We start from the raw sequence: 25,659 nt of genomic DNA, 5'->3' as shown, positions 1-25,659 counted from the left end.
AAATTTTTGATAGAATATTAAATACAAATATCTTACAAATGTTTTACCTGGTATTACTGTAAATGTAAAATTGTTCATAAGCATTTAAACTAGGGTTTAATTTTAACCGATTTTCAGAATGTTAAATCTGTTACAAAGCAAGCTATATAGTAGCATAAGAATAGGGAACCAGAAATGTATAATTTGGTGTTTGTATAATTGATTTCAGTATAATAAACACATTTAGAAAGGCTGAGCTAATGGATAATTGATGGCCTAGAGTTGGCAGAAGTATATAGAAAAAACAATCATTCTTGGATTGTTGTTTTATTACAGAATAGTATTATACCTGCCCTTTTGAACATTTAAGTTTCATTTTTACCTTATGATTTTGTTTTATTTACAGGTCCTCCTCCTATCCCTGCAGAACCTATTGTTTCACCTGAACCAGTATATGTTTCAAAAGTACATTATGGTAGGAAAGTCCTTTATGATAATTTTTAAAAGAAGATTAACCCAATTAAAAATTATAACAGCATACAATTAAAATATGCATAGGTATGAAAATGTGCATTAGTATTTTATTATTCAAACCTGTCACGCTTCTACAAAGATGAGTATTTCCTTCCATACTCTGCTAAAAATTAGAGAAATAATAAAATTGGAGAGGAACAATTGAAGAAGTGGCTTTTTTCCTATGAAGAGATGACTTATCAATATCATGTAACTGCTTTTTTGAAAATTCTGTGCTTTGGTGGCCTGGTCATTAATGAAATCCAGTGGCTTTCTGGTGCTTGATGGTTGGGATAGTCATTTCAATCTGTTCACTTTCTTTTAATGTTAGTTATTACTCAAGCTCAAGAAAACTGTAACTGCAATTAAAGTTACTAGTTGTGTGACCTATAACCACTTACTTCTCTCTGTACACCTTAATTTCTCTACCTGTAAAATGGCTACAATAATAACTGCCTCATAGGGTTATTGTGAGGTTTAAATTAATTTATGCATGTACAAAATCTTGATCAGTGCCTGGCCCACAGTAGGTGCTCACTAAATAGTAACTGCTATTATTTTATTGTAGTATTTATTCTATTCAACACTATATGGTGATTGTTGTATACTTTTCCTATTAGATTGTTAATCTCCTGAAAGGCAGGAAATTATCCTTAATTTCTACATTGCCTACATAGTAGTAACACTTCAGACTTTAAAATTTAGAGTATTTGCAGATCTAAAATGAAGAAGGGCATTTCTTTCTTTGTCCTTTCCAGGTCTGAGGATTAGGATTTGAAAACACTTTCAGGCTTGGTTTTCCATGGTCTTTCTGAGACAGAAAAAGGCTGTGTACATTTGTGTGCTTGTTTCAAGTAAAAGTACTAGACCAGGGGAAATAGGCACATTCAAAAGGCAAAATCAACCAATAGTTAAATATATTCAGTCAAATATTGTCACTTGATCTAATGATCATAGGAATTGATGAACAGAAGGACAGTGAGTGATCATTTCAACAGGAATGATCTCTTAATATTGAAAGGGGCTCTAGTCTTTTCACATTCAATGGACATTTTTAATGAATAGTAGAAAGAATCTTAGGTTGATCATGGGCAGATAATACAGATTACTGGTACCCTGAGTATGTGGTTAACAATGTGTTTACAAAAATACATGAGTAGAGTCAGGTTTGGTAGGCTCAGGTAAGGAGTTAAAAAGTTAAAAATTAACAGTTCTCTGTTAGGAAAGGAGGGACAAATATCATTCTTCATGCTTATGTGTAAACACAGGAGTTGAATATTATCACTTTGAAGAACAGATTTGAGATACATAAAAATCTCCTGAACAGCTCCTTTTGGGCCAGTTTTGGAAGGTATCATTTTTTCACAGCCTGTCTACTTTGCCATATTTTTACTGGACTGTATCTTCACTAAATATAACGATATTTTGGTTCTGAAGATAGATTCAGGTTCCTTATGATACTAAGGATCACTTGAAATTAGCAGCCGGAAATCAAGGAAATGGTGTTAACATCATATATGTAATGCTTTATCTCATCCTTCACGTCCAGTGATTTGTGAGAACATTTTATTTCCTCAGCAAGCAGCACACATGTATAGGAAAAATGGTATTGCTCCTTATTCATATGCATGCTAATGAGAGATCCATTTAGTAGCAAAGATTTGTTTATATTCACAGGACTCATTATTTCCTTCAACAGCCAGTTAAGATCAAGAGTTTTATCAGTATGTTGTTAACTTCTAAATGTTCTTCATAATATTTAGGTACAACCTTTTTATATGCAGCGAAACATTGTCCTGCCACACACATAATTCTTGTTCTGTCAGTATTAATTGCAGTGTATTTTTCTGTTCTGTGTCATTGCACAAAATAATTGCTAACTGTATAGTCAAAGTGAAAGTCATTGAGTCTTGTCCGACTCTTTGCAACCCCATGAACTATACAGTCTGTGGAATTCTCCAGGCCAGAATACTGGAGTGGGTAGCCTTTCCCTTCTCCAGGGTTTCATCCCCACACAGGGATCAAACCTAGGTCTCTCACATTGCAGGCAGATTCTGTACCAGCTGAGCCACAAGGGAAGCCCAACCATATAGGACGTGATGAAGCAAATTATATTCATTCTTTGGAACCATTAAGAAGGAGGGTAGCACTAATGTCTACCTCTGAATGATGCCCAAGACCAGTTGCAGAGTGGATTTTAGCATGCCCAGTTTTTATTTTTTAAAGTAGTATATGTTTTTATTTATTTGTTTATATTTTTGTTCATCAAAATATCCATCTTGATAATAGTGGTTGCATTTGGAGAGGAAGACTTCTGAATATACACCTTTTATATTGCTGTTGGAGTGAAAAAAAGGTTTCATTTTAAAATATCATTAAATGAGTATGCTTCTCCTGTATCATAAGATTTTGGTGATAAGCAGAGCCAAGTTGCTGAATACTTCTCATTCATATTTTTAGTATACACTATACATTTTTACTAACACCAAAAACTAATTTTTATGCCACACAATGGTTTTTGCAAATTTAAATGAAATATATGCTAGCAGGCAATTGTAATAATTTGTACCTTCACACATTGTGGTTAGATAAAAGAATATAACCAGTAGTTCATTCTTCTTTCCCTCAGAATTTCATTTTATGATTTTATATATGAAGTTCTTTAACTCTTTTTGATGTGACTTTACCTGTTTTTGCTAAGAAAGCATTGACAATATTAACAAAGAAAAATTCAAGTTTGACAAATATAAATAAAAACTTGTAAATGGCCTGAGATTAGCTGTATTAACTAAGACTAATAATGTTAAAATTTTTATCATTTGTTTGCCTTTTTAATATATTAAGCAGGTAAGAAAAGAATTTCTATGAAAGTATATTTATATGTTTCATATATGTGCAATGCATGAGAGCAAAATTGTGTCATTACTTTTTTCCTCTGAAGATATCATGGACTGCAAACCATTTGATAAGACTACTTAGCAGCCATCATGGAACATCAGGAACTTTCAGTGGCTTAGTAAACAAGTAAACTTTGAGAAATACTCTAAAGTGATTCTGCAACCTCTCATTCTCTAGAATAATGATTCTTCCCTAGGGATACACAAGCATATATATATATATATACACAAAGCAATAGGTGGCCAAGGTCCTATCTCAGAACCTCAAAACTTTCATATTTTTTAAAAAGTCCATGGGTAAGTTTTGATATATATTCTTGGTTATAATTCTGTAGTAATCCTAATTACTTTAAGCTACCTTTATCTCCTTTCAAAGTCTGGGTTTTTTCTTTTTTTTTTTTGTAGGAACATGGAACAATATCAAGAGTTTAAGTGTTTAGTGCTATTTAGTGGTTCTCAGTGGGGCAAATACTAAGGAGTATATTTTGATTATCACAGTGATTAGGGAAGACTATTGGTTTTCACTGAGATCGTGCTTGTCAGACAATGTGGGACAGTCCCTTATAACAGAGAATTGTCTTGTGTCCTGTATAACGTTTCAATATTTTATCAAATACAAATCAGTAATCTTATAATTTGTAATACTTGCGCTTCTTTTTTTAAACAAAAATCTATCCAACAGCTCAATAACTTGTATGCTTTTAGAATGGAATGCTTTAAAATCTCAAGTCATGACATAAATTATAAATTTGCTTACATACCTCTGAAAATTAACTCATTCAGTTGAAAGGTTATTCTGGCCTCTGGAATAAAGCACAGTGTTCTTCAAATTCATGTTGCATTTGATTTTTTTTTCTAGAAGGGAGACATATTCAGTTTGCAAAGATTTCACAGATTGTTAAAGAAACATTTAGTCAACTAATTTCTAGTCAATCAGACTATCTGAAATGTAGCAACTCATTAGCTGCTTTTATAATTGAAAGAGGTAAGTGTGAGTATTTGTTATGTGTTTATAGAAAAACTATTAAGTAACTTAATGATACTGTGGTAGTATTTAATTAACTTTCTTTGCCCCTATTGATAGTGGTGCTGTATTAATTTGAAATAGCCTTTTCTAGTAGGTGTGGGTTGTTAAACACACATTCTCAAAGAGATAAAGTATAATGAACAGGAACCAATAGAGAACTGCAGAATGGTAAAATACTTAACATTTTAATCAGTAACTATGTTGGAATCACTACCGACTTGAAATCTAACCTCATTATAACAAACATTGAGGACTCTATAAAAATTAACATTTTCTTCACTATCAAGTAATAAAAGATTAAAAAATGAAAAATCATGAATCTCTGGTTTTTCCTGTAATTATTATAATGTGATTTCAATTACATTTTATCTTTTATCCTTTAATGTTCTATATTGATATTAAAAGCATTTGAATTTTATATTCATCTCTGAATAAGACACTGTAGATGATAAAAAAAAAACAATTTCATATTTGGTTCCTATTCTTAAGGATTTTTTTTAACCTAGATAGGAAGAGAAGATATATATGATTATTCAAGGGTCAGCTTAGTTTGAAATCATGGAGCATGATACCTCCATGCTTTATTTTTTCTCTCTAGAGATTGCTTTGGTTATTTGGGTGTTTTTATGTTTCCAAACAGATTTTACAGTTTGTTCCTGTTCTGTGAAAAATGCTCTTGGTATTTTAATAGGGATTGCACTAAACCTGCAGATTGCCTTGGACAGTAGTATGGTCATTTAAAAAAAATGATTTATTTATTTTAATTGGAGGCTAAAGTAATTACTTTACAATATTGTGGTGTTTTTTGCCATACACTGACATGAATCAGCTTTGGGTGTACATGTGTCACCACGTCCTGAACCCCCCTCCCACTTCCCTCCTCATCCCATCCCTCTGGGTTGTACCAGTGCACCGGCTTAGAGTGCCCTGCTTCATGCATCAAACTTGGTTTGGTCGTCTGTTTCACATATGGTAATATACATGTTTCAGTGCTGTTCTCTCAAGTCATCCCACCCTCACCTTCTCACACAGAGTCCAAAGTTTGTCCTTTACATCTGTGTCTCTTTTGCTGTCTTGCATATAGGGTCGTCATTACCATCTTAATTTCTTCCAGTCTTTGAGCATCGTGTATCTTTGCATTTGTTTGTTGTCATCTTCAATTCCTTGTCAGTATGTTACAGTTTTCTAAGTACAAGTCTTTTCCAAAACTCCTTGGTTAGACTTATTCCTATGTATTTTATTCATTCTGATATAATTTTAAGTGGTATTGCTTTCTTAATTTGTGTTTTTTGATAGTTCATTATTAGTATATAGAAATGCAGAAATTTTCTGTATATTAGTTTCATATCATATAACTTTACTGAATTCATGTATTAGTTGTAATAGTTTTTTGGTGGAGTCTTTAAGAATTTCTGTATATAGTATATCATGGGTGGCAGTTTTACTTCTTTCCATTCAAGTTGTATTCCTTTTATTTATTTTTTAATCTGATTACCATGGCTTAGACTTCCAATACTATGTGGAATAAAAGTAGTGAGGGTGAATATCTTAGTCTTAATCCTCTTAAGAGGACATTGCTTTCAGCTTTTCACCATTGAGTATGATGTTGGCTGTGATTTGTCATATATGGCATTTATTATGTTGAGGTATGTTCTATCTCTACCCACTTTGTTGAGAGTTTTTTGTTTTTAATCATAAAAGCATGTTAAATTTTGCTGAAAGCTTTTTCTTCACCTATTGAGATAATGTACTTTTTAGTTTTCAATTGTTTATATGGTGTGTCACATTGATTTGTGGATATTAAACCATCCTAGCATGCCTCAAATAAATCTCACTTGATTATGGTATATGATCTTTCTGCTAATGTATTGTTGAATTTGGTTTGCTAATAATTTGCTGAAGATTTTTTTGCATATGTGTTCTTCAAGCATATTGATCTGTAAATTTTTTTTGTGTGGTGTCTTTCTATGGTTTTGGTATCAGCATAATGCTGGCCTTGTAAAGTGAGTTTGAAAGTGACCTTTCCTCTTTAATTTTTTGGAATAGTTTAAGAAGGATGGGTATTAACTCTTCTCTAAATGTTTGGTAGAAGTCACCTGTGAAGCCATCTAGTTCTGGACTTTTGTTTGTTGGGAGTTTTTATATTACTGATTCAATTTCATTACTGGTGATTAATCTGTTCATATTTTCTGTTTCTGCCTGGTGGGTCTTTGGAGATTGTATGTTTCTAGGTATTTATTATTGCTTGTGCATTTTATTGGCAAATTATGGTTCATAGTAATCTCTCATATTTCTTTATATTTCTGTGGCATCAGTTGTAATTTAACCTTTTTCATTTCTGATTTTATTTATGTGGCTTGTCTTTTTTTTATGTATCTGGCTAAAGGTTATAAATTTTGTTTCTTTTCAAAGAACCAACTGTTTTTTCCATTGATCTTTTTTGTTTTTTTTCAGTCTCTATTTTATTCATTTCCATTGTTATCTTTATGATTTCTACTAACCTTTGTTGTTGTTCCGTTGCTCAGTCATGTCTGACTCTCTGCAGCCCCATGGACTGCAATATGCCAGGCTTCCCTGTTCTTCACAATCTCCTGGAGTTTGCTTAAAATTCTAACTTTAGTTTTTGTTTCTTCTTATATTCTAGTTCCTTTAGGTATAAGGTTGGATGACTTGTTTGAAAATTTTCTTCTTTCCTGAAGTAGACTTATTTATTTTATTTTGGCTGTGTTGCATCTTCATTGCTGCACTGGCTTTTTCTCTAGTTGCTGTGAGAAGGGGCTACTCTCTAGTTTGACCGTGTGGTCTCAGTAGTTGCAGTGCACCAGCTTAATTGCTCCCTGGCATGTGAGACCTTCCCAGTCAGTCAGTCAGTCAGTTCAGTCGCTCAGTCGTGTCCAACTCTTTGCCAGACCAGGGGTCAAACCCTTGTTCTCTGCATTGGCAGGCAGATTCTTAACCACCGGACCACCTAAGAAGTCTCTAGACTTGTTTTAATTTCAGTCTTATATCTGCTTTTGCTACATCCCATAGATTTTGGGTCATTGTATTTGCATTTTCATTTGTGTCTAGATATTTTTTTTAATTTCCTCTTTGATTTCTTCAGTGACCCATTGATTGTTTAGTACCATGTTGTTTAAAATACATGTGTTTGTGTTTATGTTTCTTTTCTTGTAATTGATTTCCACGTTCATAGCATTGTGGTCAGAAAAGATGCTTTATATTAATATGATTTCAATCTTCTTAAATTTATTGAGACTTATTTTGTGTCATAGCATGTTATGTGTCCTGGAGATTGTTTCACATACACTTGAAAAGAATGTATATTCTACTATTTTGATGAAATGTTCCATATATGTTCAATTCTGTCTGGTCTGGTGTGTCATCTAAGACCAGTGTTTTCAAATTAATTTTATGTCTGGATGGTCTGGCTATTGATGTAAATGGGGTGTAGCCCCCTACTATTGTATTATTGTCAATTTCTCCCATTATGTTTATTAATACATTCTTTATGTATCTGGATTCTCCTATGTTGAACGCTTTACATTTACACTCGCTATGTGTTCTTTTCCGATTGATCCCTTTATCATTGTATAGTGCCCTTTTTTATCTTTTTACTGTCTTTTTCTTCATTTGCATGGAAAATCTTTGTCCCTTTCACTTTCAACCTGTGTGTTTTTGTAGATCTTAAGTGAGTCTCTTGCAGGCAGTAATGTGTATCTTGTTTTCTATTCATTCAGCTACTTTATGTCTTTTTTATTGGAGCTTTTAGTCCATTTACATTTGAAGTAATTACTGATAGGTTAATACTTATTGACATTTTGTTACTTGTTTTCAGCGTATTTTTATAGTTCTCTTTTGTTCCTTTTTTCTTTTGCTCTCTCCTCTTGTGATTTGATGACCATCTGTAGTAGTCGAGTTTGGATTCCTTTCTCTTTTTTGTGTACATCTCTATTATAGATTTTTGGTTTATGCCTACCATGAGGTTCATATATTAATATAACTATATACATGAGTGATTAAGTTGATGATCTCAAACTGAGAAGGACTGGGTTATAGAAAGTCCACATAAATAGGAGGTAAAAAGAAAAATGAATGGTATCTTCTGAATATAGGGTTTCAAATCTCAAATGGGATACAGCAAAAAGTTATTCTGTTGCCTTTATTCATAAAAGGCAAAAATTTAGTATAATGTAAAACATCTGCCTTTTAAATTGAGATATTATTGACGTATTTTTAAAACTTTGCTTCTTAGGAGACTCTCAAACTTTTTTTTAAACTTTTTATTTTGCACTGTAGTATAGCCAATTGACAATGTGATAGTTTCAGGTGAACAGTGAAGGGACTCAGCCGTGCATGTACATGTATCCATTCTCCCCGAAACCCTCTCCCGTCCAGGCTGCCATATAACATTGAACAGAGTTTCACGTCCTATACAATAGGTCCTTGTTGGTTGTCCATGTTAAATATAACATGTGTACCTGACCATCCCCACCTCCCTAACTGTCCCTTCCCTTCAGCAACCATAGTTTGCTTTCTAAGTCTGTGAGCCTCTCTCTTTTGTAAGTAAGTTCATTTGTGGAAGACTCTCAAACTCTTATTTGAAGGTGTGGAATTATTGATATTTTTCCATATTTTTGGTCAATGGTTTTGCTAACTTTAAAATGGTAAAACAGAATTTTTCATTGAATTATAGGCCTAATTCACTCATTTAACCTAATCTCTTTATATTAATACCTGGCATTTATTGGGTTGGCCAAAAAGTTCCTTTCGTTTTTGAGTAAGAGACAGATTTTTTATTTTCACCAAGAATGTTGATGATGTTGTTTAGTCACTAAGCAATGTCTGACTCTTTGTGACCCCATGGACTGTAGCACACCAAGTTCCTCTGTTCTCTACTATTTCATGGAGTTTGCCCAGATTCATGTCAGTTGAGTTGGTGATGCTATCTAACCATATCAAACTCTGCCACCCCCTTCTCCACCTGTTCTCAGTTTTTCCCAGGTCCAGGGTCTTTTGCAGTGAGTCAACTCTTAGCATCAGGTGACCAGTGTATTAGAGCTTCAGGAACAGTCCTTCCAATGAATATCCAGGGTTGATTTCCTTTAGGATTGACTGGTTTGATCTCCTTGCAGTCTAAGGGACTCTGAAGACTCTTTTCTAGCATCACAATTCAAAAGGATCAATTCTTTGGAGCTCAGCCTTCTTTATGGTCCAGCTCTCACATCCATACATGACTACTGGGAAACCCGTAGTTTTGGCTATACATACCTTTATCGGCAACGTGATGTTTCTGCTTTGTAATATACTGTCTAGGTTTGTCATAGCTTTCCTTCCAAGGAGCAGGTGTCTTTTAATTTTATGGCTGCAGTCACCATCAACAGTAATTTTGGAGCCCAAGAAAATAAAATCTGTCACTGTTCCCACTTTTTATCCATCTATTTGCCATGAAGTGATGGGACCGGATGCCATGATCTTAGTTTTTTGAATGTTAAGTTTTAAGCCAGGTTTTTCACTCTCCTCTTTCACTTTCATCAAGAGGCTCTTTAGTTGCTCTTCACTTTCTGCCATTACACTGGTAACATCTGCATATCTGAGGTTATTGATATTTGTCCCAGCAGTCTTGATTCCAGCTTGCAAATCATCTAGCCTGGCAATCCACATAACATACTCTGAATATAAGTTAAATAAACAGGGTGACAATATACAGCCTTGTTGTACTCCTTTCCCAACTTTGAACCACTCCATTGGTTCCATGGAACAATCCAGTCTGTTTTCCATGTCCAGTTATAACTGTTGCTTCTTGACCCACATACAGGTTTTTTTAGGAGACGGGTGTAAGGTGATTTGGTATTCCATGGACATCAGACCCTGCCTAGGCTACAGTCCATGAGATAGCAAAAAGTCAGACGTAACTGAGAGACTAACACACAAGGTGGTCTGGTATTCACAGCTATTTAAGAGTTTTTCAGTTTGTTGTGATCAACAGTCAAAGGCTTTAGCATAGTCAATGAAGCAGAAGTAGATGATTTTCTGGAACTTGCTTGCTTTCTCCATGATCCAATGAATTTTGGCAGTTTGATCTCTGGCTCTGCTGCCTCTTTGAAACCTAGCTCATGCATCTGGAAGTTCTCTGTTTACACACTGCTAAAGCCTAGCTTGAAGGATTTTGAGCAATAACCTTGCTAGCATGTGAAGTAAACACAGTGGTATGGTAGTTTGAACATTCTTTGGCATTGCCCTTCTTTAGTATTAGAATGAAAACTGACCTTTTCCAGTCCTGTGGCCACTGCTGAGTTTTCCAAATTTGCTGACTTATTGAGTGCAGCACTTTAACAGCATCATCTTTTAGGATTTGAAATAGCTCAGTTGGAATTCTGTCACCTCCATAGTTTTGTAATAATGCTTCCTATGGCCCACTTGACTTCACAGTCCAGGATATCTGAATCTAGGTAAGTGACCACATCATCATGGTTATCTGGATCATTAAGACCTTTTTTGTATAGTAGTTCTATATATTCTTGCCACCTCTTAATCTATTTTAGGTCCTTACCATTTCTGTCATTTATTATGCCCATTCTTACATGAAATGTTCCCTTGTTATCTGCAGTTTTCTTGAAGAGATCTCTATAGTCTTTCCCATTCTATTGTTTTCCTGTTTCTTTGCATTGTTTATGTAAGAAGGCCTTCTCTTTCCTTACTATTCTCTGAAGCTCTACAATTCAGTTGAGTTTGTCTTTCCCTTTCTCCCTTGACTTTCATTTGTCCTCTTTCCTCAGCTGTTTATAAAGTCTCCTCAGACAACCACTTTGCTTTCTTGCATTTCTTTTTATTGAGGGTGGTTTTGGCAACTGTCTCCTGTACAGTGTTGTGAACCTTCATTCTGTAGCTCTTCAGGCATTCTATCTACTAGATCTGATCTCTTGAATCTATTCATTACCTCTACTGTATAATCATAAGGGATTTTATTTAGGTTGTACCTAAATGGCCTAGAGGTTTTCCCTAGTTTCTTCAGTGTAAGCTTAAATTTTACATTAAGATGCTTATGATCTAAGCCTCAGTTAGCTCTTGTTTTTACTGACTGTATAGAGCTTCTCCATCTTTGGCTACAAAGAATATAATCAATCTGATTTTGGTATTGACCATCTGGTGATGTCCATGTGTAGAGTCATCTCTTGTGTTGTTGTTAGAGGGTGTTTGCTATGACCAGTACATTCTCTCTCTCAGAGAAGGCAATGGCACCCCACTCCAGTACTTTTGCCTAGAAAATCCCATGGACAGAGGAGCCTGGTAGGCTGCAGTCCATGGGATTGCTAGAGTTGGACACAACTAAGCAACTTCACTTTCACTTTTCACTTTCATGCATTGGAGAAGGAAATGGCAACCCACTCCAGTGTTCATGCCTGGAGAATCCCAGGGATGGGGAAGCCTGGTGGGCTGCCGTCTATGGGGTCGCACATAGTCAGACACGACTGAAGTGACTTAGCAGTAGCATCAGTAGCAGTACATTCTCTTGACATAATTCATCAGCCTTTGCCCTGCTTCATTTTGTTCTCCAAGGCCAAACTTGCCTGTTACTCCAGGTATTTCTTGACTTCCTAATTTGCACTCCAGTCCCCTATCATGACATCTTTTATGGGTATTGGTTCTAGAAGGTGTTGTAGGTCTTCATAGAACTGGTCAGCTTCAGCTTCTTCGGCATCAGTGGTCAGGGCATAGACTTGGATTACTGGATGTTGAATGGTTTGCCTTGGAAACAAACCGAGATCATTCTGTTGTTTTTGAGCTCACACCCAAGTAATGCATTTCAGACTCTCTTGTTGACTATGACGACTGCTCTGTGTCTTCTAAGGGATTCTCTCCCATAGTAGTAGATATAATGGTCATATGAATTAAGTTCTCCCATTCCCATCCATTTTAGTTCACTGATTCTTAAGATGTCAGTGTTCAGTCTTGCCGTCTCCTACTTGACCATGTCCAATTTTCCTTGATTCATGGACATAACATTCCAGATTCCTATACAATGTTGTTATTGACAGCTTCAGACTTTGCTTTGACCACCAGACACACAGCTGATATGTTTTGGCCCACCTGCTTCATTCTTACTAGTTGTTGTTCAGTCCCTCAGTCATGTTCAACATTTTGAGACCCAAAGAACTGCAGCATGCCAGGCTTCCATGTCCCTTCACCATCTCCCAGACCTTGTTCAAACTCATGTTCATTGAGTCAGTGATGCCATCCAACCATCTCATCCTCTGTCATCCCCTTCTCCTGGCTTCAGTCTTTCCCAGCATCAGGGTATTTTCCAATGAGTCAGCTCTTCACATCAGGTGGCCAAAGTATTGGAGCTTCAGCATCAGTCCTTCCAATTCAGGGTTGATTTCCTTTAGGGTTGACTGGTTTGATCTCCTTGCAGTCCAAGGGACTCTCAAGACTTCTCAAACATCACAGTTTAAAAGCATCAATTCTTTGACTCTCAGCCTTCTTTATGGTCCAACTCTCACATCCATACATGACTACTGGAAAAACCATAGCTTTGACTATACATTCCTTTGTCAGCAAAGTAATGTCTATGCTTTTTAATACACTGTCCAGGCTTTTGATAGCTTTGATCCAAGGAGTGAGCATCTTTTAATTTCATGGCTTTAGTCACCGCAGTGATTTTGGAGCCGAAGAATATAAAAGTTTGTCACTGTTTTCATTGTTTCTCCATCTGTTTGCCATAGGTGATGAAACTTGATGCCATGATCTTAATTTTTTGAATGTTGAGTTTTCACCCAGCTTTTTTTCTCTTCTCTTTCACCTTCATCAAGGAGCTCTTTAGCTCCTCTTCACTTTCTGCCATAAAGACGGTGTCATCTGCGTATCTGAGGTTATTAATGTTTTCCCCCGCAGTCTTGATTCCAGCTTGTGCTTCATCTAGCCTGGAATTTCACATGATGTACTCTGCATAGAAGTTAAGTAAGCAGGGTGACAGCATACAACCTAGACATACTCCTTTCCCAATTTGGAACCACTCTGTTGTTCCATGTACTGTTCTACCTGTTGCTTCTTGACCTGCATACAGGTTTCTCAGGATTGCCCTTCAGTCTTCCCCAGTAGCATATTTGACACCTTCCAACCTGTGGTGGGGGGCTCATTTTCCAGTGTCCTATGTTTTTACCTTTCCATACTATCAATGGGGTTCTCCTAACAAGAATACAAGAGTGAATTGCCATTTCTTTTTCCAATGGATCCTGTTTTTTCAGAACTCTTCACTATGATCCATCCGTTTTTGGTGGCCCTGCATGGCATGGCTCATAGCTTCAGAATTACACAAGCCCCTTTGCCACAATAAGGCTGTAATCCATGAAGGGCACTGAGAACTTTATTGAGGAACCTATTCATCATTTTGCTATACTACCTTCAGCCATTTTTCAGGAAATTTTATAATTCCATCTTCCCAAAGCTTTTTTTTCTTTTTGAGCAAAGAACTATTCCAGGTGCTGTATACAGTCTTCCAAGGAATTGAAATTTTTTCCGTTAAGAGAATTGAAGTTTCAGTATCTCGCAAATACAATGAGTGAATCAAAACTTCCCAGCCAAGCTGTAACAGTTTTTTCCTGGTCGTCAAATAAACCTGTGATCTAGCATCAGCCTGATGGAAGATAATGCATTTTTCTGTTTACTAATTCTGGATGCTTTTCATCAAGTGATACTTTCAGTTGGTCTAGTTGGGAGCAGTACTGTTGGAATTGTTTGGTTTTCTGGAAGGAACTCAGAATAGAGGAGTCCCACCATGTTCACAAAATCACCTTTCAGTGAAGACTGGCTTTTGGTGGGGTTGGTCGTGGTTCACTTCACTTGCCGCATGATTTCTTCTGTTCTACATTATTGTATGGTGTCCACTTTTCATTGCCCATCACAATTTGTTTTTAAAATGGAATGTTTTCATTATGTTTAAGTAGAGAATCACATGTGGAAATACTGTCAGGAAGATTTTCTTCTCTTAATTTATGCTGACCCAAACATCAGAATGATGACCATAACCAAGCTGGTGCAAATGATTTTCAACACTAGATCTCGATATTTTGAATATGTTGGCTATTTCCCATGTGACATAATGTTGATTTTTCTCAGTTATGACTGATTTGATCACTGTCATCTTCCACTGGTCTACTTGACCATGGAGAATTGTCCAGCAAAAAATCTTCAGCATGAAACTTTGCAAACCACTTTTGACTTCTTCGATCAGCCACAGCACCTTCTCCATACATGGGAGAAAACATTTTTTACATTTCAGTTGTGTTTTTATCTTTCTTGAAACAATAAAACATAATATGCCAAAAATGTTGGTGTTTTTCTTCCATCTTCAGTATTAAAGTGGCTACACAAAGATTTACCAATTTGGATAAATTTTTTTAAATGCATGCTGATAGGATAGGTGTCACAATACAATCTTAACAGTTGTCTCAAATGAAATTAAAGGAAACTAAGTACTGCTAGTGCCACCTTACGGGGTGGGGGGCGGGGGGGAACACAACGAACAAACTTTTTGGCCAATCCAGTAAATAGATGCTTAAATAACAGTTTGTTGAATATAAATATAAAAAGACGGTAAAGTAGAGGTGGAGGTTGAACATAGAGAAGGAGGAGGTCAAAATAATCTGCTTCTGTTAACCTTTTCTTTTCAGCTGGACAGCACGAAGTTGTAGCTATAGGCACAGGTGAATACAATTACAGTCAGTGCATTAAGCCAAATGGAAGAGTGTTGCATGATACTCACGCTGTTGTTACAGCAAGGAGATCTCTCCTTAGGTAAGGTAACAAATACATTTAATGCCATCAAATATTAATGCTCTTATATTAATATTAGCCTAAAGTAATCACATATGTATGTTATGATTTACAAGTGGAGTTTTACTCATCACTGAGCCAAGGATACGGTATTGTCTTACTTACCTAAGCCGTCTTATATTTTCATGTCACTTTTAGAAATATTAACTGCACTGTTTAGTCTGTGAATTTTAGTGTCTTCTATTATCACGACCTTATGAACTAAATTTTAAAAGCCATGCAATCTGTTTTTAAAGATAAAATATGTCTTCATTACTGATTAATGTAATCTGAGAGTATAGCATTAGATCTGGACCAAGTAGGCTTAGTAATACTTCACCCCTGAATTAGCCATACTTATCCAAAGGCAGAAATCAATGAGTTTCCACTCATGAAGTCTGTACAAAGTCTACCATATGGTAGAATATCAGTAAAGTATTTTTTTAGACTGGCAGATCTCAGAGAGAAGGGGGGCTGAGGTAAGCATGCCTAGTTTCTTTTTTCAAATTTATCAGTCACTGCTCCTTATAAAAGGAAGGAGTATCTGATAATGGAGAAATAAACCAGGAATTTTACTCTTTGGAGTTTCTTTTCTGTGAAAACACAAAAAGTGGGAAATAAGCATTATTTCCTGAGGTATTCAGCTTTTGTTCTCTCACGTCACTGAATTTACTTTTCGGAAAACTTTTCTTAATGGAATTTTTCAAACACAGGTGAGACTCAGATAATTAATACCTTCATTCAGTTATCAGCATTCTGATACCAGTATCCAATATTCATACCCAATTATTAGTGTATCCTGCTATATTAGGATTTTGTTCTTATTTAATTATGCATTCTCACTTTTTGTTGGTGGTGATTTCTTTAAAATGTAAAAAACATTTAGGCATACTGTCGTTTCTGAAAATCTTAAGTATGTATCTCCAATAATAAGAAAAAGAATCCTACAGTCTTAAAAGGAAAGCTACTGGGAAGTCCATGAAAGTAATATAGCTCACTGAAAACTACCTCTTTTGTGTTTATTTCTTCCCATCCTTGGTACTGTCAGATATACTGATGATTAATTTTTATTACATATTTCTGATGTTAGGATTAAAATTATGTTTTTTTGAGTAAGCAAAATAGTATTTGTCCCCTTGAGTTGTCTTTCAGGAAATCTGTTTCACTTCTAAATTCAGTTTATGGGCTTCATTATGTTATTCCTATACTCTTAAATTTTTGTCTTCAGAACCACTACGTAACAGGAACCATAATTGTTTGTCTATGTGTTTGGGGAAGATAAAATAGAAATAATGCAGAAAATTAATACTCCTAGGAGGCTGGGAGCAGAGATGTCTTGAGAAAAAGGGGGAATCAATAGAGAAATGGGTCTTTTGCAAGAAATGATAGTTGAGTACTTTTGAGTGGAGTGGTAGTCGAGGATTGATGCTTTAAGGCTGGTCACAGGGTAAACTGGGCTGTAGCTGAAGACTTCTCAAGGGACTTACATCTTCATTAAGTAAGACTAAGATTATTTTATAATAAAACTTGATTTATAGGAACATTGCTCATGGCATGAATATAATGTTTAAGATACTTCATTTTTAAACATTCTTACTCAATAAAGCTCTTTTATTTTAGATACTTTTATAGACAACTTCTACTCTACTATAGCAAAAATCCTGCTATGATGGAAAAATCAATATTTTGTACAGAACCAGCTTCTGATCTACTCACCCTCAAGCAGAATATCAACATTTACCTCTATATGAACCAGTTGCCTAAAGGATCAGCCCAGATTAAGTCACAATTGTAAGTATATAGAAGCTGTTAAAAGCAACTAGGATGACCATTTATACATTCTGAATCCATATATCAAAAGAACAAGTAAATTCAAATCCATCCATATTTTCCTTCCAGCCTTCAGAGGTTATTTGTAGGCTGCAAGAGACCACAAATTCATTCTCCCTCCCCTGCACTGTCTTACCTATTACTATTACTTAAATAGTCCACATACTTCACTACTTTCTTTTACATGCTGTTGAAAATCTACTCCTTTCTGGTTGTAAGACTTTTTATAAACTTTAGGAAGTATGGATTATGCACTCTTCACAAACTAACACAGGAGTTAAGGAATGTAGTCTATTCTATAGTCAGAACTTCATTGTCTTGATGAATGGGTAGCATCAGTAGCATGATATTTGAACAACACAGACACAAAAAGAAAGTAAAATTTACTTTAAGTCTGACCATCTAGAAATAATTATGGTTTATAGTTTGTTTAAAAGCCTTCCAGTAACACCTTTGAAAACAAGGGTGAGTTTTCCTGTAGAGAAACCTCAAGAAAAATAATTTTAGATTTTTACTGTTTTTTATATTTTATTGGAAGTCAATCTTAAATATAAACTGTCGGTTTTCTTTTTTCATTCTTTAGTTTTGTCATTAAAAAATTTTCATTTGGAGAAAGGAAATAACTCAAAAATTATGATGGGGCAAAAATCAGATTTTTATTTGATTTTAAGGGACATAAAAATGGCAATAATATGTAATTTATCCTTGTGGGAGTTCTAAATAGGGTTAATTTCCACTTGGTTTTAATCTTGTGGAACAAAGTCATTCCATCCTGGCTTGCTTTGGGTTTGCCTCTATTTCTGTTACTGAAATTAAGTGTAACTGGCAAGTTACAATTCTTAGGTATATGCAGATTTTACTTCGTTGGTTTTGATTTTTAAAGGAAGAAACTTTCTTTTCTTCCTCTAGGCGTCTTAATCCACATTCTATATCTGCATTTGAAGCCAATGAAGAACTAAGTCTCCATGTGGCTGTTGAAGGCAAAATTTATCTGACTGTCTACTGTCCTGCAGATGTTGTTAATAGAATAAGCAGTATGTCCTCAAGTGACAAGTTGACAAGATGGGAAGTGCTTGGTGTACAGGGAGCATTGCTCAGTCACTTTATACAGCCAGTTTATATCAATAGTATTCTTGTTGGTGAGTGAGATTTCAGTACCTCTTGGCCTCTTTCACTAATTACACTTTATCAGTGTAAAATCAAATTTTGCATGCATGAAGCTTTACTTAAGGTAAAATTCAGATCCATTATTGTTGAGGTTTTCATTTCATGATAACTTGTAATCACACTTAGTATAATATGACTTTTATGATCTTGTGAGAAGTCTAAGAATATTTTAAGTAAGGCAATTATATGTATTCTGGCTTGAACATATGCTTTTGTTTGCACAATATTCAATGTTTCCCTTTCTTTTGGAAGAAGGTGCTTTTTTGAACTTCTCAGGTAAGCTTATATTTAGTTATTCCTGAAATAAAAAATATTAAATGCCCATTTTGGTTCTTTGCTACTTTTATACTTTTTAAAATGTATTTGGTTATGAATTGGATTCTTCTGGCTTGTGAAGTAAGTAGGAAGTAAATAGAATACAAAATAAATGACATGAACTGATAATTAACTTCTTCCTTTGGTATTTATATTTGAATGGGTTTTCAGGTATTATCTCCTCAACAGATATTTTGGACACTCAGTTTTGTAGTTTTCGCAAAGCCTTGAGAATTACAAAGCTTTAGTTACCCTTAGGAAACAATTTAAATTCCATTACTTGACTCTTCTTTGTTTACTGTTAATTTTTGGTAATGATTGCTCACATAAAAACTTTAGCTCGTCATATGAGTAATGTTTTGTTTTTAGAAGGTACTGTTTGTTTTATTCTTGTGAGTTTTTTTATTGTTCTGTGTATTTAAATCCATTTCTTGAATAAGTTCTCCTATGGACTATTTTTTGGTAGTTCTATATGTACACAAAATATTATATTTTCTTGCACTTTTGTTTAGCTTGACTTTATTAAATTATAAAAAGGAAATAATGATTATTTATTTTTCTAATATCAAGCTTATTTTCATTGCTTTGGAAACTTGTTTCACAATTCAAAAGGGTTTTCAGTGATAAGTCTTAACTTCTGTCCTAGCGCCTCAGCCACCCTTTTACCTCTGTGGCATCCATTGTTACTAGTTTCTTGTTTCCTTTCCAAAGATGGTTTATGTTTATACTTTTTTAAAATTTTACACCAATGAGATAATACAATTCACACTTTTCTGCATCCTACTCTTTTCATTTAATAATGTATCTTGGAAATTTTTCCCTATGAAGACTTTTTTCATTATTATTCATAACTCTCTTATGGTATTTCTTTGTATAAACATACTATAATTTATTTAACCAGTTGTGGGTTGATGGAACTTTAGATTGTTTCTAATCTTTTGCAGCTACCAAATGCTACAGTGAACCTTGACCTTTTTATGTTTGTCATTGACACAAAAGTAAAATATATGTAAATGTAAAATGAATTCCTAGAAGTAGAATTGCAGGTCAGAAATACATGAATTTCCAGTTTTGAAAATTATTGCCAAGTTACTCTCCAAATTATATTCTCACTAGCAATATATGAGAGTACCTCTTTGAAGTTACTTCTTTTTTTCCAAATATATATTTTTATAGATGATTTATTTCTTAAATTTAAATTGGATACCAGAATTATTCTGTTTTCTTTAGTCAAAAAATTCTCTCAGACACTTCAAATTTTTCTCAATCTTCTTTAAGAAAGGCTATTTTCTTTATAAATGTCTACAGAATGTCTAATAAATGTCTATACATTCTCTAGAGTCACAACTTTGAAATGCAAGGCTTTGGTTCTTGTAAAGAAAGATATTTTACAGTCTGTCATTTGTATAACATAACTTCAAAATATTTTAGTCTCTTAAAAGGATGGACTCAAATAGATTATTTTGAAATTATGTAGTATTCAGTGGTTTGGACTGGGGCTTAACAATTAGATTTCATAATTTGACTACCATCTTGTACATGGGAATGGGAACACCAGGAAGTAATAAAAATACTATAAGACTTTGTAAAATTACTCCTGATCTCTTTTCTTTGCGTCTTTATGGGACATATCTAGAGTTAATTAATTGGTGTTCTGTCTGAGAAAGCCAAAACAGATTTTAATGTTTGTTTAAAATGCAGATTTCTCAGCCTCTTAAGATCTCTACTCTCTCTCTGGGGGATAGCCCCAGGAATATACATTTTAAAAGGGCACCACCAGTGATTCTGATACAGATGATATGAATGGCTCATTGAGAAATACTCACTGTACATTTAAAAGTGTGATATGTACAGTTAAATGAATCTTAAGAGTTATTGAACTTAAGCTTCTCATTATTATATAAATTATTTTTATGCCATTTCTGATCATCTAACTCTAGTTTAAAAGGATCCAGTAATGTGGGATTTAATGACAATCTGTTCCATTAATTGGGTGCTCCGATTGATTTTAAAAATTACTCTTTAGGATTGAAATTCGCTTCCCTTTCACTTTGAACTAAATGACAATACAGATTAAATCTCAATTATTTGATGATAAATGACCTTGTCCCTTTTTCTCTTGTCTTATGAAATCTTTTGCAGTTCTCTATTTTGATTCTTAAAAACGTAAGTTATTTTATCAATAATAGATCAGTTACAGGTGGAAAGAGAATTATATTTGAAGACTTCATTTTACTTTCAAAAAGTTTTCAGAGACTAATTTCATACTTTAGATGTTTTCAGATACTCATTTTGTCTGTGGTAATATTCTTTCCTTTTTTAAGAAAAAAATCTTAAACTTGCTTTTTTAAAAGGCACTATTATTTTAATAGAAAATAAAAAGACCATATGTATGTGTTAGTTAGTTTACTGTAACCCTGTATGAGAGACGCAAAAGAGACACAGATATATAGAACAGTCTTTTGGACTCTGTGGGTGGGGGGGGGATGATTTGGGAGAATGGCATTGAAACATGTATAATATCATATAAGAAACAAATCGCCAGTCCAGGTTCTATGCAGGATACAGGATGCTTGGGGCTGGTGCACTCTGGGATGACCCAGAGGGATGGTACAGGGAGGGAGGTGGGAGGGGAGTTCAGGACGGGGAGCACGTGTACGCCCGTGGCAGATTCATGTTGATGTATGGCAGAACCAATACAATATTGTAAAGTCAAAAAAAAAAAAAAAAAGACAAGATGCTTTTTCCTTTATGTATTTTCCTACCTGGCCATCACTTGTGTTACATATGATTTGTTTTCTCCAGATGTTCTGTAATATGTAGGTGATAGTGTCAAAATGTAATGCCTTAGACTAAATACAGTGTTTCAGATATGGTATGAGCACTGTATAGTTCTGTAATAATGCTGTATTCTGTGATTTAGACACTGTTTTTATTAATGCAGCTTCAGTTTCTATGGGCATACCTCAAAGGTAGTGTGGGTTCAGTTCCAGACCACCACAATAAAATGAATATCACAATAAAGTGAGTCACACGAATATTTTGGTTTCCCAGTTCATATAAAAGTTGTGTTTATACTATAGTCTGTTAAGTGTGCATTAGTATCATGTCTTTAAAAAAAGTAAGGTATATACCTTAATTAAAAACTGCTTTATTGCTAAAAAAAAAAAAAAAAAAAGGCTAAACGTCTGACAACATGGGTTGCCAGACTTTCAATATGTATCTCTGAAGTGCAGTAAAGCAAAGTGCAATAAAGTGAGGTATGCCTGCATTACATACTTCAGCAACTGTTTCTGTTGACTTACATTTGTTTTGTTTGAGTATGTATTGTTTTGTGTTTTTTTTTTGCTTTCTAGGTGATGGGAATTGCAGTGATACTAGAGGCTTAGAAATTGCTATAAAGCAACGTGTTGATGATGCGCTCACTTCCAAACTTCCAATGTTTTACTTGGTCAACAGACCTCATATTAGTTTAGTACCTTCTGCATATCCATTTCAAACAAACTTGGAATATAAATTCCTGAGTCTGAATTGGGCACAAGGGGACATTTCTTTGGAGATTGTGGATGGCCTAAGTGGAAAGATCACGGAAAGGTTAGCATTACTAATTTCTTCAAATATTACATATTACTTAAGTGAAAGAATGTATTTTAGTACAATTTATAAAAACTTTTAACATTTTTGAATACAGTTTTTTGAATTCTGAATAATGATTAAAATAGTTATTGGGTGTGACAATTGATGCTTTTGAACTGTGGTGTTGGAGAAGACTCTTGAGAGTCCCTTGGACTGCAAGGAGATCCAACCAGTCCATTCTAAAGGAGATCAGCCCTGGGATTTCTTTGGAAGGAATGATGCTGAAGCTGAAACTCCAGTACTTTGGCCACCTCATGCGAAGAGTTGACTCATTGGAAAAGACTCTGATGCTGGGAGGGATTGGGGGCAAGAGGAGAAGGGTACGACAGAGGATGAGATGGCTAGATGGCATCACTGACTCGATGGACGTGAGTCTCAGTGAACCCAGGGAGTTGGTAATGGACAGGGAGGCCTGGCATACTGCAATTCATGGGGTCACAAAGAGTCGGACACGACTGAGCGACTGATCTGATCTGATCTGATGTTGCAGCTGCTGCTGCTAAGTCACTTCAGTCATGTCCGACTCTGCGCGACCCCATAGACGACAGCCCACCGGTCTCCCCCGTCCCAGGGATTCTCCAGGCAAGAACACTGGAGTGGGTTGCCATTTCCTTCTCCAGTGCATGAAAGTGAAAAGTGAAAGTGAAGCCGCTCAGTTGTGTCTGACTCTGTGCGACCCCATGGACTGTAGCCCACCAGGCTCCTCCATCCATGGGATTTTCCATGCAAGAGTACTGGAGTGGGGTGCCATTGCCTTCTCCATGTTGCAGACATTATACTAATTTAAAAACTTTTTTCCTAATAAGACAGGCCTAGAGAGGTTATATAACTTATTGAAGTTACTTAGTAAGTGGTGGAACCAGCATTTGAAGTCAGTTTCCAGAACTTTTATTTCTCTAGTGATCATTATCATTAGAATTATGTAATGTATTTGTTTTAAAAATTTGCTTTTCCCACTGAATCTGAATATCTGAATTTAGGGCTTAGAAATCTGTATTTTTGACAACTTTCCCAAATATTATTTATGTACACTTGAGTGTGAGAACTATTGTACAGTCCTATACTGATTTCTTGGAAAAACCCTGTTAATTGTTGGTTTTTGGTTTTTGGTTTTTCTTTTTACAGATAAAGAGACTGAGATTCAAGCTAGGTTAAATATCTTTCTTAAAATCACCCAACTATTAAGTTAAACAGCTAGGATTCTGATCTGGGTATTTTATTTCTAAAGCCTTTGTTCTTCTCCATAATACATTATGCCTTTTACATATACCTTTGTAATATCCCTAACATTGATTATCAAGTAAAACTAAAATCCTTCTTTTATGTGAACATACATTTATAATGGACTAATGAATAATGTTAAAAGTTTAAGTGCCTAAATTTGCTTTCTTTGTGAGAGACGGATTTAAATTAAGATCCCATACAAATGTTTCTTCAGTCAAGTATGAACTATTGACTATTTTAACTAGTATAAATTATACTGTTTATGCTTTGAATCAGCATAAAGAAGTGTATCTCTGTTAATAACATACAAACAAAGCAGATCTTCTATGAAAGACACTGAAAACAGTTTACTGAAAACATACTTACAAAACAAAATTGAAATTAATGTAAAATGAGCTTAACTCATTTTTTATAGCCAAATGCTTGCTAGGTGATTGCAAACACAGAGAAAACAGATATGATCTAATTATTCAACCCCAAAGTATTACATAAGGCAAAAAACAGTTTAGCAATATAATCCACAAGGAAGAACAGTTCTGAGTAATTGTGCAACAAGTAACATGACGTGTCAACATTCATAAAGTAGAAATTACAATAAGATGATAAGTAGAAATATACTATTAGTTAGTGGAGGCAATAATTCACCTCTTTCAGTTAGTGGTAGATTGAATAAGACAGAATAATAAGAATATATCAGTCTTAATATTATAGATTTGATTATAATTAATCTATTAATCTTTAAAATTCTGCACCATAAAAATATAAAATATACCTGCTTTTCAGGAACCTGCAGAACATTAACAAAAATTGACCATACGTTAGGCCACAAAGAACATCTCAAATTCTGAAAAGTATAAGTGATGTAGACAGTATTCTCTGATTGTGATGCAATAAAAGTGTAAATCACATAAAGTCAGAATACTTAGAAACTCCTTTCATTGGGCAAAAGAAGTTCTCTAACTTTTGACTCAGGGAATATAAAATGAAACCATAGAATATTTAGAAAACAGGATGTTTAATACATTGCATTTCAGAACTTTAAGTTATATAGCTAAAGCAAAGCTGAATGGAAAAGCCAGTTCTTTGGATGTTTATATCAACCAATAAAATAGAGTGAAAAATTTTATTATAATACTAGAAATGTAAAATAGAGAACAGATGAAGTTAAAAATGATCATAAAAACTGATTCTGTGGGGGGGAAAAAAGCACTGTCTAATCTCATATAAAATAATGATAAAGGAGTTATCACAGAGAAAATTTAAAGAAATCGTAGGAAACTTCACTGATCACCATGCAAATATATTTGAAAATATGGGTGAAATGTATACATTTCAAGGAAAAGTTATTTCTAAAATTGGTACACAAGAGGAGAAAATCTTACATTATTTTCTTGAGAAAGCTACCAAGAAGATGCCCTACCTCTTTTTCAAAGAAAGCAACATTCTAAGGTGGTTCAGAGGAATGTTATAAACCTTTAAATAGCAGAAACTTCCAATGCTATCTGAAAAGATGGAAAAGATTCAAATGCTTTTCTGAGGCATCATTGATCGTGTATGCATGCTCAGTCATATCTGACTCTTTGTGACCCCATGAAATGTAACCCACCAGGCTCCTATCCATAGTGTTTTTCAGGCAAGAATACTGGACTGGGTTGCCATTTCCTTCTCTAGAGGATCTTATTGACCCAGGGATTGAACCCACATCTCCTGCATCTCTTGCATTGTCAGGCAGATTCTTTACTGCTGAGCCACCTGGGAAGCCCTATATCATTGGTGCTTAAGCTTGATGGAAGATTTCACACCCACCCCCAAAAGTTATAGACCAAACTCACTTTTATATCCAAGCAAAATTGCTAAATATTAGGAAGCAGAACCTTAAAATAATATATTTTATGCAGTACTAAGTGGAAATTTTTCTAGAACTGTGAAGAAAATAACGTAATAAAAATACCAAATTAGAAACTCTTATTAATAAATTTGTTATATTAATTGATGTAGGGGAAAACACCATATTTCATCTTTATAAATTCCAAGAAGACATACAGTATAGCTCTACAACTATTCTTGATAAAAGATACCCAATAAGAAAGTAATAGAGATTTTTGTTAAGAATAAAATGTATCTCTTATTTGTCCAAAAGTGTCATCATGATTCATGATGAAATCTCAGAGTCATTTCTACTAGCATCCAAAATAGGACATTATTGTTTACTGTTGTTGTTGTTATTTAAGATGTTGTTTAATGCATTTAACAAAAGAA

At 34.6% G+C, this 25,659-nt stretch overlaps 1 protein-coding gene and 1 long non-coding RNA gene across 4 annotated transcripts in view; one reads left to right on the top strand and one right to left on the bottom strand.

Annotated features, from left to right (window-relative positions):
• Positions 1-25,659, top strand: part of ADAD1 (adenosine deaminase domain containing 1) — an 85,694-nt gene that overhangs the window by 8,099 nt on the left and 51,936 nt on the right. For all 3 annotated transcript variants that reach the window (XM_024977595.2, XM_059876282.1, XM_002694395.6), the window contains 6 exons: positions 386-454; positions 4,249-4,374; positions 15,087-15,210; positions 16,849-17,019; positions 17,968-18,197; positions 21,897-22,134. In XM_024977595.2, the coding sequence (XP_024833363.1) occupies positions 386-454; positions 4,249-4,374; positions 15,087-15,210; positions 16,849-17,019; positions 17,968-18,197; positions 21,897-22,134 (958 nt within the window). The remainder of the gene's footprint in view (positions 1-385; positions 455-4,248; positions 4,375-15,086; positions 15,211-16,848; positions 17,020-17,967; positions 18,198-21,896; positions 22,135-25,659) is intronic.
• LOC112442030 (uncharacterized) lies at positions 2,684-24,268 on the bottom strand. The gene is made up of 3 exons (XR_003030014.2): positions 24,173-24,268; positions 4,151-4,244; positions 2,684-2,829 (listed from the first exon to the last, which is right to left on the bottom strand). It is a non-coding gene; the product is annotated as an uncharacterized lncRNA (long non-coding RNA).

Source organism: Bos taurus, chromosome 17, assembly GCF_002263795.3.
Source record: "Bos taurus isolate L1 Dominette 01449 registration number 42190680 breed Hereford chromosome 17, ARS-UCD2.0, whole genome shotgun sequence".
In the NCBI taxonomy this organism is placed as follows: domain Eukaryota; kingdom Metazoa; phylum Chordata; class Mammalia; order Artiodactyla; family Bovidae; genus Bos; species Bos taurus.
This window is presented reverse-complemented; position numbering and strand designations above follow the sequence as displayed.